General features: G+C 46.5%; 1 protein-coding gene across 1 annotated transcript in view; it reads left to right on the top strand.

The window, feature by feature from the left end:
• Positions 1 to 25: 25 nt before the first annotated feature.
• The window catches only part of midn (midnolin), a 28,872-nt gene continuing 12,784 nt past the window's right edge, over positions 26 to 16,113 (top strand). Inside the window, 5 exon segments of the mRNA XM_018667282.2 lie at positions 26 to 313; positions 2,769 to 2,997; positions 4,658 to 4,745; positions 4,914 to 4,976; positions 15,369 to 15,926. Of these exon segments, the coding sequence (XP_018522798.1) occupies positions 238 to 313; positions 2,769 to 2,997; positions 4,658 to 4,745; positions 4,914 to 4,976; positions 15,369 to 15,926 (1,014 nt within the window). The 5' untranslated portion in view covers positions 26 to 237.

Genomic DNA, 16,113 nt, shown 5'->3' with positions numbered 1-16,113 from the left:
AAGAGGTGTCTCACCTTCTCGACTACGCGCTTAGAACCAAGAAGTATACCGGTGTGTCAACAGCACGCGAGAGGCATCTTCGGACATAACTGCAGCTCCTTATTGGCCAGCTGTCCTGGGGTCTGGTGCGCAACGTCGCGCGTTGGACACGCACCGTCCTGTCAGAGAATTTACCCAGTGGATATTCAAGTGTTTGGATTTAATTAAGAGTTTTATCACTGTCTGTGTTTACGTTACATGCCAAACCTGGGGGAACAGACTGGAACACAACAGACTTTTGCGCGAAGCTTCAGAGTTTTCGCCACAATAATTGGTAAGTACACTTTAATATCACGTCTAGGTTGTGACTATTTTTTTAGCATGTTAACTGAGATGCTAAGTGCTCTTACAAAAGTTTGACATAGGCCATATTGTGTTGGTGGGTAAGAAATTGATTGGAGACAAGTAGTCAATCACGGATCGATAAAAGCATGTTGTCATGTGATTGGATGAGCCCCCTTCCATGTGAATTCTGTGGGCATGATTAACTTAATAAGGCCGGTATTGACGACAGGAGAATGTCCTGTAAATTATAATTAGTAGCTGACAGTAAGTCGTTGCTGATATTGCCTGTTTAGAAACACAATAACAACCTTATTAAATGCTGCTGGAGTAGTGACAGTCATGCTAAGAGTATAATAATCTAATTTTATGATTGACCCCAAAGCATAAACAAGCGAATAAATATATGTTCTTTACAGACAAATGCTTGTTAAAAAGTCCGAACTGAATTACCTTCCATTGTTAGACACAAGTAAACTTGTATCACTTGCTAAGTTTTAATTGTGAAAGTTTCCTTCTTGGCCACTGGGTGGCGACCGAGTATCTTCTTTTTAGTGTTCAATCCCCTACTTGTGTTGCAAGAACTTGTAGAGGTGAATCCTGTGCTGGCTATAGGTATCTGTATATTCGCAGCCTGCCCCTGTTTTTCATGTAAGTTTCTCTGGTCAGTTCTGTTTGGGATCTGGGATCATAACATTCATCCGTCACCCCAAACCGGAAAATTTGTGCAGCACCGGTCACAGCTGCACATTCTTGCATGTAGGAAAATATCAAGTCATATTTGACATTTATCTTCACATACCGCATTCTCTGTCTTTTACTGTCACACGTATGCACTAATGTGAGTTATCCTTATATCTCTTCCTGAAGAGGATACCCCCTTCCAGGCCGTCATTTGCATACTATTCACTTTAATGGTTGCTGCATGTTGCTGAGGTCAGGGGAACGAGGATGGCGTCAGCACTATTAATGCCATTAAAGTCCATCTGATAACTTAGATTTACCAGTGAAGACTGCAGCCACTGCCCTTCATGCTAAGTCGCTAAAATAGCTGCGTCCACACTAGTGTTTCTGACTCATAGCCAGCTGTAACAGAAGAGACAGTGAAACCCGATCAAAACACTGACGCTCTCTTTGATATGGTTTAATGTTTACTGTCAGTAACACACAAGTCAGATCAAAACGATTATTCGTTGCAGCCTTTCTTTGAATCACTTATTTAAGCTCACTGTATATTTCCTCAGAGGAGACATTCTTTTGTAGTTGTGTAGTTGTTTTTTTAAACGATCAATTCTATTTTGAGCCTGTTGCACAGTTCCCAAAAACATGACCCTCAAATACACAGAATATTTTAGAGATGTAACCTGGCACATATTACAACTGTCTCTGTGAGTGAAGAGATACCAGCCTTGGCTACAATGAAAGAAACAGGCTACCTGAACAGTTAGTTTTCCTTATCGACCTTCTCAGTAAAAAAATAAGTAATTAATGATGAGTAAGTTAGTGAAAGTAAACAGTAAACAACTCATAATTTTAATTGGATCCTCCTCAAACTATCCAGAGAGCTCTAAGGCGACCTCATTTATAGGAACCGCGGCTGTAGGCTACTGTGGTAAGGACACATATTTTGTTCTATGCTGTAATTTATTATGAATGGCCTAAACTCGCCTGCCCTCCACGTGGGTGTTGATCTCGTTTTCCTATTGGCTTAGAGCAGCAGCGTCCTGAACGAGCTGTCCTGTGATTGGTCGCTCTGCCTCGGGGCTGTGGGCGTATTTTATCGATGGTGGAAGTGGGATACTTTGTGACAATGTTCATTGTCGATATTTCACCGGAGCTGCCGCTGTGGGTATGAGTGCGCAGCGGAAAGCCTCTTACTACTAGCCGTATGAGGCTTTGCAGCTTACGGACCGTGTGTTCTCTCCTCCAAAGCTTGCAAAAAGCTTTTTAAAAAAAACACCAAGAGGAATTTATATTGTTTTTTTAATTAGACCTCGCGGTTTTTGTTTTAAAGGTAACCGCTTGCGTAAATGAGCGTCCGTGGCATTTTTTGCTGAGAACATACTTGCGTCTCTGCCTGGTATTTGCACCTCTATGTAGCATTTAGGAAGACTTTTGCTTGCACACTGGAAAGGGCAGCGAAGAGAAAGATCAAACGAAGAGAAAATCGAGCCGTATGTAGTTTACTTTCCTGGGGGAATATTCTCATGATATCGACCGAGGAGAAGACGGACTTTGTTTTATTTTGACTCTCGGAGAGCGAGAGAAAGGAGGCACCAAGAGCTAGAGAGAGAAAGAGAGAGAGAGAAAGCTCTCTGAATGCTGCCTTTGATTTGCAAGCAGAACAAGGGACGGTAGCCGAAGCGACGGATCCGCTCCGCCATCCTCCTCACCCTCTCTTCATCCCCGGCTCTGCTCGTCTTGTCTCCCCCCTTCTCTGACCACAGGTTATCGGATGGACCAGCACCCCAGCGCCCGGAGCTGCACCAGTCGCGGGGCTTCGTCCTGCGAGGCCGTCCCGACTGAGCCCTCAATGAATCTGTACATCCACTCCACCACCGGCACACGCTTCGAGCTCTCCCTGCCCCTGGAGGAGACCGTGGAGGGACTGAAGAGGAGGCTGTCGCAAAGACTCAAAGTACCAAAAGAGAGACTCGCTCTGCTACACAAAGAAACGTGAGTAAACCTCATATGAGCATTACTGAAATGTGTTCACTGCAAGTGCTGTAGCCTTTCTGTGCACGGAAAAGAATCGCAGAAACATCAATTTATGCTTTTGTCTTAAAAGGCCAGTCTGTGTTGTGAGACTCTACTATACACTGACACCATAAGCCGTAATGTGCAGGGCTATTCCGCAGTTCAAAATGTGAATAAACCGAGTGTAGGTGCGTTCACACCCCCCGGTTCTGCAGTAATATGTTTTAATCTTTACTTTGTATTTGTTCGTGCTTGAGCTCCCTGGAGCCTCAGACACAACCTTGGCTGCTTTGGTCATCAATACATTCAAGGAAACTACTGACCATCAGGACCCACGGTATTGGGAAAAAAAAGCATAGGGGACGCACCGGTCACTGGAACAGTATTGACAAGGCGATCTGTAGACTTGCATTGATCCCTCCTTCATTATAAATGCCGAAACCTGACTGAATTTCTAATGCTATGTGAATCATACACGTTAAACATTGATGAGTAAAGTCACACAGACTTGGTAGCCTGTAATTTATTTACATTGCTACTGCAGGTATATCCTGTGCTTGGACTGGGAGGTAAGTGGTACTAGCTGGTATCCTTAGAAGCAGAATAACTGTGGATTTCTGTGTGTGAGGTATCGGCTGGCTAGTTTTCTTGGGCACATTAAAAAATAGCACATTAGGACAGAGCTGCATGGGTGAGGTGATAGGGAATTATTTAAAATGAACAGAGACCTACAGTATCAGGCGGTTTCCAAATGAATCAGGCCCAGGTTAAATGAGATAACAATAGTGCAGGTGGTGTTATGCAAAACAGTGAGGGGTGGGCTTTAGTATATGCAAACAGTCAGCATTGTTTTTCAGCCCTCATCCCCTACCACTCATTGTAATCACCCAATAAATCACATCATCCTTTAAAACCTGAAACCCCCTTTTTAATCCCCTCCTGCTCCTCAAACTGTAGAGCAAGTCGGTGCTGAGGGCCTTTGTTCAGCTGCATGGGGTGAAATTTGGGTCATGCTTGTACAGCAGGCTGTCCTTAACAGCCTCCATGAGACTATAGGAAGTAAAGAGTCACTACACCTGAATGTGAGTGGTTTTTAGTGAATCGTGACCTGGAAGATAAAAGCGCTTCCTTATCCTCCTATTCTGCACCAAACATTAAGTAGTAAAGTCCTGTAAATGTATTATGTATCACTTGGCTAAACTTTCCTTAGAACTGCAGAAACAGCTGTCACAGTGGTTTACATTTCAACTAAGAACAATAGATTTGCAATGTCAATAATGGCGCATGACTGTACTGTTTATCTTTTCTCATAATTATTAAAACGTCTGTGGTTTTGGTTTCAGCTTTGAGTTTCTGTTCCTACAACTCCAAATGCCAAAAGAAAATACTTACCTCCACTTAGGCAAGTGGCAGTGGTGCCAAATATCCACTGCGAGCAATTGTCAAGCTCCACTATACTCGAAATTGAAATATGACAGCCCAATCAATACTTCTCTTTCATGGAGCTTTTCACCCACGGCTCTTTTTGAAACTAGTTTTGAAGTCTGTCTGCCCCCCCTGGCTGAAGGGTGTTTGTGTGTCTGAAGAGAGAAGATATTGTCAGCACAGTCTAATTATCTTGTTCTCTCTAACCCTGCAGGCGACTAAGTTCAGGCAAACTCCAGGATCTAGGAATCTCTGATGGGAGCAAGTTAACACTTGTACCCACAGTTGAAGCAGGATTAATGGTAAGGATCACCTTATTTTATTTTAGGAGTCCAAATATTCATTATAAATACTCTTCATTCGCATTTCTAAGAAATATTTTTTCACCGAAATGACTTTGCGTAATTGCTTTCTGCTCCCTTAAGTCCATTTAAACAGATTATTTAATGCTGTTTTTTCTTTCTGTGCAGTCTCAAGCATCAAGACCAGAACAGTCAGTAATGCAAGCCTTGGAGAGCTTAACAGAAACTCAGGTAAGAGACAAAGCAAAGTTAGTATCTACCATGGCTGCAGTCTAAACTGAGCTTTGGACCTTGTGTGTGTGTGTGTGTTTGCATGGGGGATATGTGAGGTTGTAGCCTCAGAAAAGTACAGAGCAACACCCAGATATGACAGAGAGAGAGATGAGATGAGATGAGATGAGATGAGCAGGCTGCACAAGCACAAGCTTCTTTGCTTGTCTAATCTCAGCCTCTTAAACAAGCCAAGCCAAGCTAGACATCCAGTGTGAGCTGTTAGGATATAATAAGCAGCAACACCCTCCTGTATCCTAGTAACATCTGTGATAGTGTGTGTGTGTATGTGCACGCACGCCACTGCAGGAAGTCAGGGCGAGTACCACACAAGAAAGGCTTATTTGTGAGATGCTGAGAGGACGAGCACATAGCACTCACTTCCACCTTTCTGTTTATACCTTTATCTATAATCTCTCCCCACTCCTTCTGTATTTCATGCTCCAACACACACACACACACGTTCACACACACATGCACAGGCAAGTTTCCAGGAAGTGTGCTGTGGCTGTATGGAGATTGAGTGTAGTCTCACTAAGTCATAAACAGAGTGCTGGATCATCAGATGACAGCCTTCTCACTTAGTATTAGCATAGGGTTCCTGGAAGCCTAGCATGCATAGTCTGATTGGGCCTACACTCTGACTTACAGTGAAACAGCTCTGTAGACCTACTGAAATACAGAATGCATTTGAGTCACTGTGGCATGACTCACCAAAATGATCAATAGTGAGAGTAAAGCATAAAAAAAAGGCAAATAGTTCTCCGCGCTGGCCGCAGAGAGAGCGAGAAGAGAGGCGATAAGGCTGAATGCACACAGACAACAGTATGTGACGTATGAAACACTCTGCAGCTGACTGACTGACTCAGACCAACTTCCTTTTGTAGTGTTCGGTAACGCTGTGATGTACGTAACTGCATCAGTGATGCGCTGCTGACTGATGTCAAAACAGTACAAGATGGTGAAATTGGATGCTGATGTAAGGAGTTAAGTGTGTCAGTGATGCAGCGGTTACGTCCAGATGAATTTGTCCAATGGGCAATACTCTACATTTAGAGAAGTATTTTTTTTTTTTTTTATCAGAGGATGTAGGCTGTTCAGAGATAGCAGAGTGTGGTTTTGGTATGGCTTCATTCCCTGCTGATAATTTTATGGTGGAAATCCTGGCCTTGTTGTGTGTGTGAACTCAGCATGCATCTTCTAGCGCTGACAGCAGATGACTGCGTGTGTAGGTGTGTGTAAGTGGATGTGCGCGTGTCTGTTACTGGATGTGTGCGTGAGTGGTAGTGGACTGGAAGGAAGCCTTGCCCATCATGTGGTACGCCTTTGCTGGGCAGCCATGAGTGACTGTCATTTTCACCAGAGGCAGACGATAATTCAACCGCCGACCCAGAAGAGCAGATTTCTCACTCTGCCTTCCTGTGTCTCTCTCTGTCCACATAACCCTCTAACTCTTAGGTACGCTATGAGTCATATGCTTGCGTTTTTCTCAAGAATTACTCACCATACTTTACTGTTGAATGCATATTTATTTTGAAGTTAATCGTAATCCTTCAGTAGGGATAGGAAGAGTAAAGGGCACAGCAAGAATGATATCAGGTTAAAAGGTTAAAATAAAGGCATAAAGCTGCTTTAATGTGTTTTTATCCAGACAAATTGATTCCTCTTTATAATTCATGAAGCGGAAGGGAATGATATAGATTGTGGAGAGATTACGGATCTGAGTAAGATTAGAAAATAGGAACACAAAAGCTTTCCCTCATTTCCTCTCTCCCTCCTAACTCTGGGGCTATCAAAAATCAATCAATGCACTTAGCTCTTAAAAGTGTCTGACATGATAACTGATATGCCCATACACCCAAAAATAGCCTGGGGGAGATGTGGGGTGGTTGTTAGTTCTGGGAGACTTAGAAGAAGTGGGTGTGAACACCTGGAACTTTAATAACTCCTCACCCCTCCATATATTTTGGCCATGTGAGGTCTGATCTCCAGATCAGGTGTTTTCCCTGGAAGCGTGTATTCATGGAAGACTGGGCTGAGAGGATCACCTCATGTCCTCTCCGTTATCAGAATTCTGAAGGAGTCTGCAGCTAGCAGCTAGCTAGCCAACCAGCCAGGCAGAACATGACAGCTTCCAGGGCTGTTTCAGACTTTTGTGGAGCAAGTTAGATAGAAAATGTTTTATGGAAATTGAGCCCTGGCAATTATCGAAATGGGATTTTTTTTTTCCTTTGCGCCGTCTCCCCCTTTCCCTCCTTCTCCCTCTCTTGTTTCTGCTTAACAGCTCTCCCAGGGCCCTATAATTTAAATGTGCTGTGGTTTGCAAGTCCAGCTAGCTGCCTCAGTTTGACCGTGATGGCTGGCTTCTTTAGCAAGGACAATCCTGGCTGCCTTAATTCTTCCTCTGGCATCTCGCTAGACTTTTTTGCATGACATCTAAGCTGTATTAAGCCACTGCCTCCTGACAGCCCATCAAAATACAGTTGCCTGTGCCACTCTCTTCTCATTCTGTCTGCTAAATAGAGGTTGTGTGTACAGCTTACTTATGCAGTCATGCACGGGCACATGCACACACACCAGAATTGAAAGGATATATTTAAGAGGATTTCTGATCCTGCTCAGAGAATGAGAAAATGTCTGATCCTAGTAGTAAAATGAATGTATACTTACAAGACCAGCAGTGAAAGGAAAATGAAAGCAATCTCAAGTATTTCTGGGCATATGTAGTCAGTGACATCAGCCCTTCGTATATTGATCTTGGTATTTGACAGAAAGAGAAGGATTATATGTCCTTCTCAGCACACAGGGACTATTTGCTCATTGATGCACATTGATGTTAGAATAAAAGCCAACCAGGCAGGCAGGCATCACCCTTACCATCCCCCCATTGCCCTTCCCCCATGCAGTCACCTCTTTGTTCCTGTCTTAAAGCATGAGCACCAAACCTGCCCAGCTGACAAGCCCTCAAATACACAACAATGATTGAGGGTCACTCTTTAAGTTTGGCTCTCCCCCACGATCCCCTTTCTTTCACCATATATCCATAGGGGCCAGCTATAACCAATTGAGTGCAGCTACAGCGGTACATACTGGTTTCAAAATCAATGTGTGGCCCAGCTGGAGCGAGGCTCAGTGGGCTGCAGATTGACAAATTTTGCCTTGAACACTAACACAGATTGCTTTTGGAGGAGGATGTGTGTTGCCATTCCATATGTCCCCACAGAATACGCTGTTACATATCTGCTCTACTTTTCTCGCTCCTGCCGACAAGCACCTCCTGTCCTCATCCACTCCCCCTTTCCTCCTCCTCCTCATCTTCCTCTTGCAACGACAGGCTCGCATATGACACAGTTTTGTCATTGTGTCTGGAAGCAGACAGATGCAAACTAGTAGGATCTAAAAATCTGTGGGGAGTCACCCCTGGGTCAGCCTCACCTCATTTCCTCTGCTCTGCCTCCCTCGGGGTGGGTGGGGGGTGCCACAGTGGGCCAGACAGGTGGAGGAGAAAAGAAAGGGAGAGCTTTGTGCAAGTCATTCCGTAACATGTCAAGTCAATGTGTGCGTGCAATTTTTGTAGGCTAAAGGTAATGGGGAGGATGAGTACACATGCTAGGGTAACTCACAGATGCTGAAATATGACGGGGGGGAAATGGAAGAGAGGAACGGGAGAGAAAAGACGATGAACGCTTTGGCTCACCACTTCAAAATGCAGATTTTGAATAGTGTGCTCATATGGACAATCAGCTGTTTACATGTGCACATCTGTGTGCCTGTACATGACTATGTGTAAAACAGCTCGATGTGGATGGTCAATATTTTTCTTTTTCCAGTCATGCACACTCTTCACCACCTTGTCTAGATGCTAGTTAATCAGCAGAATTGACATTACTGGAAATCATTGGAGAGTAATCGTATTGAGGATTTGGGAGTGCAAGGAATTGAAAAATGGCCGAGTCAGTCTGTTGGTCAATAAGAGAGGATCCTCCCCTTTTTATAGCATGCAGCTCTCCTCTGTCCTTCCCACTGCCATTGAAATGAAGGCTTTTTATATGCATGCAGCTTAAGAGAGGCAGCCCTTGCTCTTTAGAATGGTAATTTGCTTTTTTTGTTACTTAAATGAAAGCTACAGAAATTAATTTGTTGCTGAATGTGTAAATCAAATTGTGTATGGAATAAAAGACAATGCTGATCTAAAGGCCTATTCAGTCCCTGCTCATGTAAATCCTGGCCTTGAAAATTGCATTAATAAGCTGATCACGCAGTATTTTTGCACCTGTGTAATCCCCTTTGTGATGCTTAAACGCACAGTAGGATGGGGATGCTGGGAAAAGTGGAGGGAATCAAGGTGTGTCGTGGGGCAATCAAGAGAGAGATGGATTTTGCAGGGGATTTCATTGTCCTATTGTGTATATGCATCTGCTCGCGTGCACGTGTGTGCGCGCGCGTGTGCCAACAACCATTTCTAATGTCTGTGTCTTTGTGTGTTACCTCGTTCGGCGGCCAGGGGAGCCTTATTTCTCCATATCTGAGTCGTGACCGTCATTGTTTGCCATTCCCTGGCGACACTGAGCTTTTGTGATTCAAGTAGCAGGCATCGTGACTAGTGGGGCTACTGTGTGGGAGGATGGAGGCCAGGAATATCACATCTGATAGCCACCACCAAGTCTAATGAAGTCAATTAGGCGCATGCTGCCATTGAAAAACAGAGACAAGGTCAAAAGACCCAGGTCGATCCATTAAGTCATACAAAAACATACCGAAGGCAGAGGAAAATTTTCTAGGACAGCGTTCTTCGCACCTTCACAACAGCCATTTCTTACTGCCAGCCATCCTCGGCGTCTTTCCTGCATTAGTCGCACAAGTTCCACTCCTCTCTCTCCCCTTCTCTCCATTTACCTGCACTTACTTACTTTGTCTGAAAGCAAACAGATGAGATGCTATTTCCTCAGCCTTCTTTTGTTGCTGCAGATGATGTTTATACAAGCATCCACAAATTTGAATTGCCGGGTACAGAAACTGCTCATCCGTTAAGTGATGCTCTTCTCCACCAACACAGAATCCTGATTAAATAGTATTAATCAGCAGGTATAAAAGGCATTCAGTGGAGTGAGAGGAGTGTAAGCAGCAGGCAGAGGAGTTAAGAGTGAGGATTTCTTTGCTGTTGCTCGCCTTAAATTAGATCTAACGCATTAGGGCTGGGGGTTGAGAGGCTCGTGTGTGCATGTGAATCGGCTCAACGTAGCTGACCAGTTGTTGGCACAGTTGGAGTGTGAGGAGTGGCTTTAGCTGGAATCTGATCATCCTGAACTTTGCCATTCTGATCTCTCTTTTCACTCAGCCGATCAAATTCAGTGATGGCCAGCTGGTCCTCTCTTCCTCCTTTCAGCCCCCTCTGTTTCTTATCAGGCAGTATTAGAGACGCCTATCTTTCTAATGGGGCCTTTGAAGAGCCCCCTGGCTGCTTTTAGGATTTGGGGCATGATGCAAGTCATTGATTTTTCTCCTTCTCTTTTGAGAGCCTGTTATTGCATCTTTAGCTGGTGTGTGTCTGCACAGAGACTATCAATAGCGTCCTGGTGCGATCAAAACATCTAGGTCGATAGGCGGTTAATAAGCAGCTTTTTGAACCGTACCTTTCACCTAGCGGTTCGACAGGTGAGCAGCACTGGAGCCGGAGTATGGCTGGAGGAGATGGCTTCCTCCTCTCACGGCTTCCCTCTCTCCGCCCTCCTGTCCCGCCCTCCAATCCTCTATCCTCTTTTCTCCAGCACAAAGCTGCTCAGTTGTTCATGAATGTCAGCTCAGTGCTGCCAGCGCGCTCTATCTTTCCCTTCCTGACTCTCTCACCCTCCCTCGGTCTCTCAGCCTCTCTCTTCCTCCCTCACTCCTTATCTCCCTCCCTTAGTTCGCTTAGTGTGCAAAGGAAGAACGACTGCAAATGAGTTCCTTGAACCACAGGGACCCCAATAAATAAAACTGTCAGCCAGAGATGTCGAAAGAAAAAAAAAAAAGAAGGAAGGAGCCAGAGGCACACTCTCACTGAATATTTCATCACCCACCACCACCACCACTCTGACACCCTACCCCCATCGCCCGCATCCCCCATCCCCCCTCACCATCCTTGCTCCCTCCCTCTCTCATGCCATCCTCCCCCCCTTTTCCTCCATCTTCTCTCCAACCCCTCCTCCCCCGGCTGCCCCTTATCATATTCTCCCCCATCACTGCATAGCAACCAAAGCCTCCTGCTAAACAAAATACCACCTCCTGGACCCCGACAACTAGAACAAAATGGTTGATAGCGCTGGCTGTGGGGGTCAGTTGTTAAAGAGGAGTGGCGAATGTAACTAAGCGCAAGAGCTCTTTATCAACACCTGTGTGTCCCCGAATATACTTTGTTGTGACATAATGCCCCTGCTGTTTCTGTTGAGCGTAATCACCCATGTATGTTGTTTTCAGCAAACACACACCTTGTTCTTTAGGCATGAGCTCCTCTCCTTTTTGCATACCACTGCTGCTGCATCAGAAAGAGAACAATGAAGGGCTAGTTTCTCTCTGTCTGCCTTAACACAACAGAAGTGGGGCCCTCCACTCTCCTTGTCCTGCCTCTCTCATAACAAACCACTACAGACCGCCATAAGTTGCTTTTGTAAAGGATTGGAATTTGTCGAGTGCGCTGCGCGGAGCAAGGCGGAAAAACTGGAGGAAGAGGAGGAGGATTGTAGACTTAAAGACAAGCCTAGAAGCTCTCTTTTGTTTGCCTGTGATGTTCCAGAAAGCTCTATCTGGTGTTTGTCCTGACGTCAGTGGTAGCCAGCCACATTGGCTGTCTTGGCTGTGCTCCTGAGAGCAGACAGGCATGTTTGGACTGGAGCTGAGCTGCTAGCCGAGACCTCTGGGAATCGTTCGCTAGCCAGCTCTCCAGCACTAGAGAACCCCCCCCCCCCCCCCACACACACACACACACACACACACTCTCTCTAACACACTCCCTCCCCTTGTTTCTCTCACAGTCTCTGTCCGTCTGGAAGAGGCTTGTTGTTACACGATCACTCTCGCCAATCTAGCCTCTGGCAGGCAGGCAGGCAGGCAGGCAGGCAGGCCGTGCTGTATCACCCTCCGCCTCCTCCCTTCCCTCAGGAAACGGGCCCTATTTCAGGTGTTCCACTCCACAGCTCCCGGCTCCCAGCTACACAAGCTGTTCACTCTCCTTTTCTGGGCGTTCAGGAGTATCTGAGAAATAGCATGTCAGCCTAAAATGATGCAGTTCTTCATTTGGAGGAGTGGAATTCCACACCTGAAGGTTTACTTCAGCTCCTTGTGTTTATCTTCTGCGGGGAAAGAAAGTGACCAATCAGATTATAGTAGTTGAGATGTCCCCTGTCATTTTCCTTGCAAATTAGATGTCTGTGTTTATGTGGGTTTGCGGCCTTTTAATTTCTTGCCTAAAGATGAAGTTGTGGTGGGTGGTGTGTGTATGTACGGAGACCCCATATGAGTCACATGCATGGTTACAGAGGAGGAGATCTCCACACATTTTTAGCTCTCATGTATGTGAGACTAAGCGTGGCCTGTGTGAGCAACCTCTAAATTGACTTTATGAGTCAACGACTGGGACTTCGAGACCAGGAGTGACAAAAATCGACTGGAGGAGGGAAAAGGGAAAAAAAAAAGTGTGAGGGAGAAAGCCTGCCTCTCGTGCAGGCTAATTTGAAGCCTGCCATTTGGTGTTGGAAGCTCAGTAGGAGTACATGAATTTCATCTTGGTGGTTTTGAATAATCCACACTAGTCATTATAAGGGTAATCAAGCCTCCTCTCTGTTTCTCCTGCTGTCACTCACTGTCGGCCCTTTTCTCTCACTTTCTCTTGTGTTGCCTGCACACACACACACACACACACATACACACAGAAAAAGTGCTAAAGCAAAAGGCCCTGCTCAGACTTGACATTAAATGGCATCTTGGATGATTCCTTTACAGGAAAGGAATATAAACAGATCTTTCGCCGCTCTCAAAATGTACTCTCTTTGGGGATTCAATATTTAGAATACAGTATGAATAAAAAAATGTGTCGCTGACCACTTTTAGGGACTGTGTGCATAACTAACAGTGTAGTTGCTCTTCTCCAACAACTGTAACAAGGTGTAGAAGCACCAAATAACATCTGTAGTCCTCTCCTAGCTCAGCACATTTTCTTCCTAGAAGCAGTTGCAGTTTCTTCGCAGATAAAATCAAATGTGAGCAGGGACGCTAAATCCGATCACAAGCAGTCACTCGAGACAGATTCTGACACCAGGTGTGAAATGTAACCCATCTCAGCTTCGTGTTGACACAGCCTGCGTCTGTATGCAGGATAGGAGGTCTGAATTGTACCTTAGACAAACAGATACTCACTTCTTGGGGATGCCCCTTCCCTCCCCCATCTTCCTCCCTCCCTCTAACTCAACACTGGATTGATGGTGTCCCTCAGGGCCTCTGAGTATTGTATGCGCTTGTGTGTGTTGTGTGTGGGTTGGCAAACTGTCGTCTCATTCTCTTGACAGCTGTCAGTCACAGGCACAGTCAGTGTGTCCTCCCCCTCCTTTTCTCTACCCCCACCACCCACTTTGGGATTCTGCACGACCCCCCCCCCCCCTTCCCCTGAGGTCTCAAACACACATCTTGTCTATCAAGTGACCTTTTGTACGTGGAGTTTCCTAGCGCAGTGTCACGTAACACCCTGCCCCTGCTCCCCTCCTCACTTCACACCCTGCCTTGGGCCTGCTGAGTTTATTGTCTCACAGTGACTGGGTAATCATGGCGGGTGTGGACTGTATCAACAAGCCATTAGTGACTGAGTTTACACTCTGAAAAGGCTGAGTTTCTGTTTATCCTGCAGCTGCCTGTATGCCTGTCCTTTTTTGCTGCCTTAGCTGTTGATTATTTACATGTTGAAATGCAGCCATCGGATCATCCCAACCCCCTTTCGTCCTTTCACCTGCCTCTCCTCTCCCTCCATCCTTTTTTCCAAACCATGTCAATACCAATGTGCAAAGGTCACCCTGGCAACAGAGAGGCAGCGGTCGATAGAGAAATAAATAAGCAGAAGAAAAGGGAGAGAAGTGATGGAGGGCAGAGCCTGGTGTTTCGCAGGGTTAACTACAGGCCAACATCTCACAGGCACACTCCAAAGGCTGCTGGGTCTGCTGGGAGTGAGACCTCTGCTCTCTTTTGCTGTCTTTGTATGTATGTCTCTATTACTTGTTCTCTCTGCTTTGTCATTATTCTTTTTCTCCATCTCCCATCCTCTTTGTGCTCTCGCTTCCCCTCGCGTAGCTTTTTGGTGCTCCTTCTGTCTTCCTGTTCCCCTCCCCTCCCTCTTTCTCTGCCTCTCTGGGGACTGAAAGCACACAGGCAGTAGGGGTTGTTGAAACCTTTTTGGACAGAGGCGTCACTTTGTATTTGCCAGTGCTGTGTGTTTCTGTTTGCTTCTATTTGGGGAGAACCTGAGATGCCGTTACTGCTTAGTCTTCACAGCCCGAAGAAGCTTTCTGACCCTCGAATGACTCTCGCAAGAAAATACACACACACGCAAACCTACACACACGCAGAGGCTTAAGCCGGCAAATGGCAGCAAACAGCATGAGGGGGACAAGAGAAGTTTTGTTGTTTAGCGTGAATCCTCCAGCCAAGTCGTGACAGCTCCGCTATCCTGTGTGTATTTGTGTGTGTCCATCCGGGCCATGGGTGGGTCAGTGGTGGCCTCCACACTTGGCTCCTGTCAGCCATTGCCAGAGCTCCAAAAATGGGCAGCCCTTCCAGATCCGCCGTGGACCCCGCGGACAATCGGCCATTCTGTGTTTGAGAGGCAGGCGGGGTGTATTTCCTGGATGTGGGACTGATTTTTCAGGCCCCGGGCCAGACAGAAGGGTGGCCTTTGTCTCTGTGCTAAATGACACTGCTGACTAAGAACGAACTGAGGGGCAGTGGGAAGCAGGCAAGAGTGGGCTCTATTGGTGTGTGTGTTTTTTTTTCCAGTAGGTCTCCTCATCCACTGCTCCCCAGCAGATGTAAATAGGCCAGTGTTACAGACTAGTGATTGATTGCATGATGGGCTAATGTGGCGTGTCTGTGTCTCTATGAGAGGGGGAGCTCAATGCACTGTTTTGTGTATTTTAACTGCCATCCATGGTGCAGACTGCTCAGTTACAAAGGGGGAACTCAGTGTGTGTGGGGTAGTCTCTCTCATTTTTAAAGGGTTTGGCTATCAGTACATAATCTTGGTGCAGACTAAGTTTCCAAGTATCATTAAGCTGTGACTTTTTATATTATATGAACTGAATCAACACAATTTTGTTTTCTTTTTTCTTTCTGCAGGTCAGTGACTTCCTGTCCGGCCGCTCCCCCCTCACCCTGGCACTGCGTGTGGGTGATCACATGATGTTTGTCCAGCTCCAGTTGGCAGCGCAGCAGTCCGGCGGTCCCCAGCTCCAGCACAGACACCTCATCACCCGGGGCAACGCAGAGACCGCAATGGGGCAGCCCGCGGGGCAGCCCCGTGTTCCCCACCCTCACCCTCATCCGCACTCCCACCACCACCACCCCCACCATCCACACAGTCACCCCGGCCCCCACTTGTCCCAGCCTCACCCAGTCCCTTCCTCCCCCTCTTCCCCAGGCTCCCCTTCCTTCCCCCTGCCCTCCACGCACCACCAGCCGCTCCCTCCCATGTACCACCAGTCGCCCTCCTCTGCTCATTGTAGCCCCCCTACTCCTCCTCCTCAGCCTCACTCCCCTCGCCCGTCCCACATCCCTGGAGGTCTTTTCCGCTCTCCAGCTCATCACCATCATCACCACTACCACCAGCCTTCCTCAGGCCAACCCAGCCACGACATCAGCCAGGCCAGTCCTGTAGCCCCGGTCCTCTGCCCTGAGGTAAGCCTGAAAAATACTGTTTCACCACTGTTTTGTCATCAGTCCTAGCTTTTACTTTTACATAAGTAACCGATGTCATCATAGGGGCTTAGCCCTCTCATGAATGAAAAATGGAGGGGGGATGGGTTGTGACTGTTTGACACGAGTGCCATGCACACAACTAAATCATCCCCCATTAAATTGATTA

The sequence above is a fragment of the Lates calcarifer genome, linkage group LG17 (genome assembly GCF_001640805.2).
Source record: "Lates calcarifer isolate ASB-BC8 linkage group LG17, TLL_Latcal_v3, whole genome shotgun sequence".
Taxonomy (NCBI): Eukaryota; Metazoa; Chordata; class Actinopteri; family Centropomidae; genus Lates; species Lates calcarifer.
The sequence above is the reverse complement of the archived record's forward strand: the minus strand, read 5'-3'. Positions and strand labels throughout refer to the sequence as shown.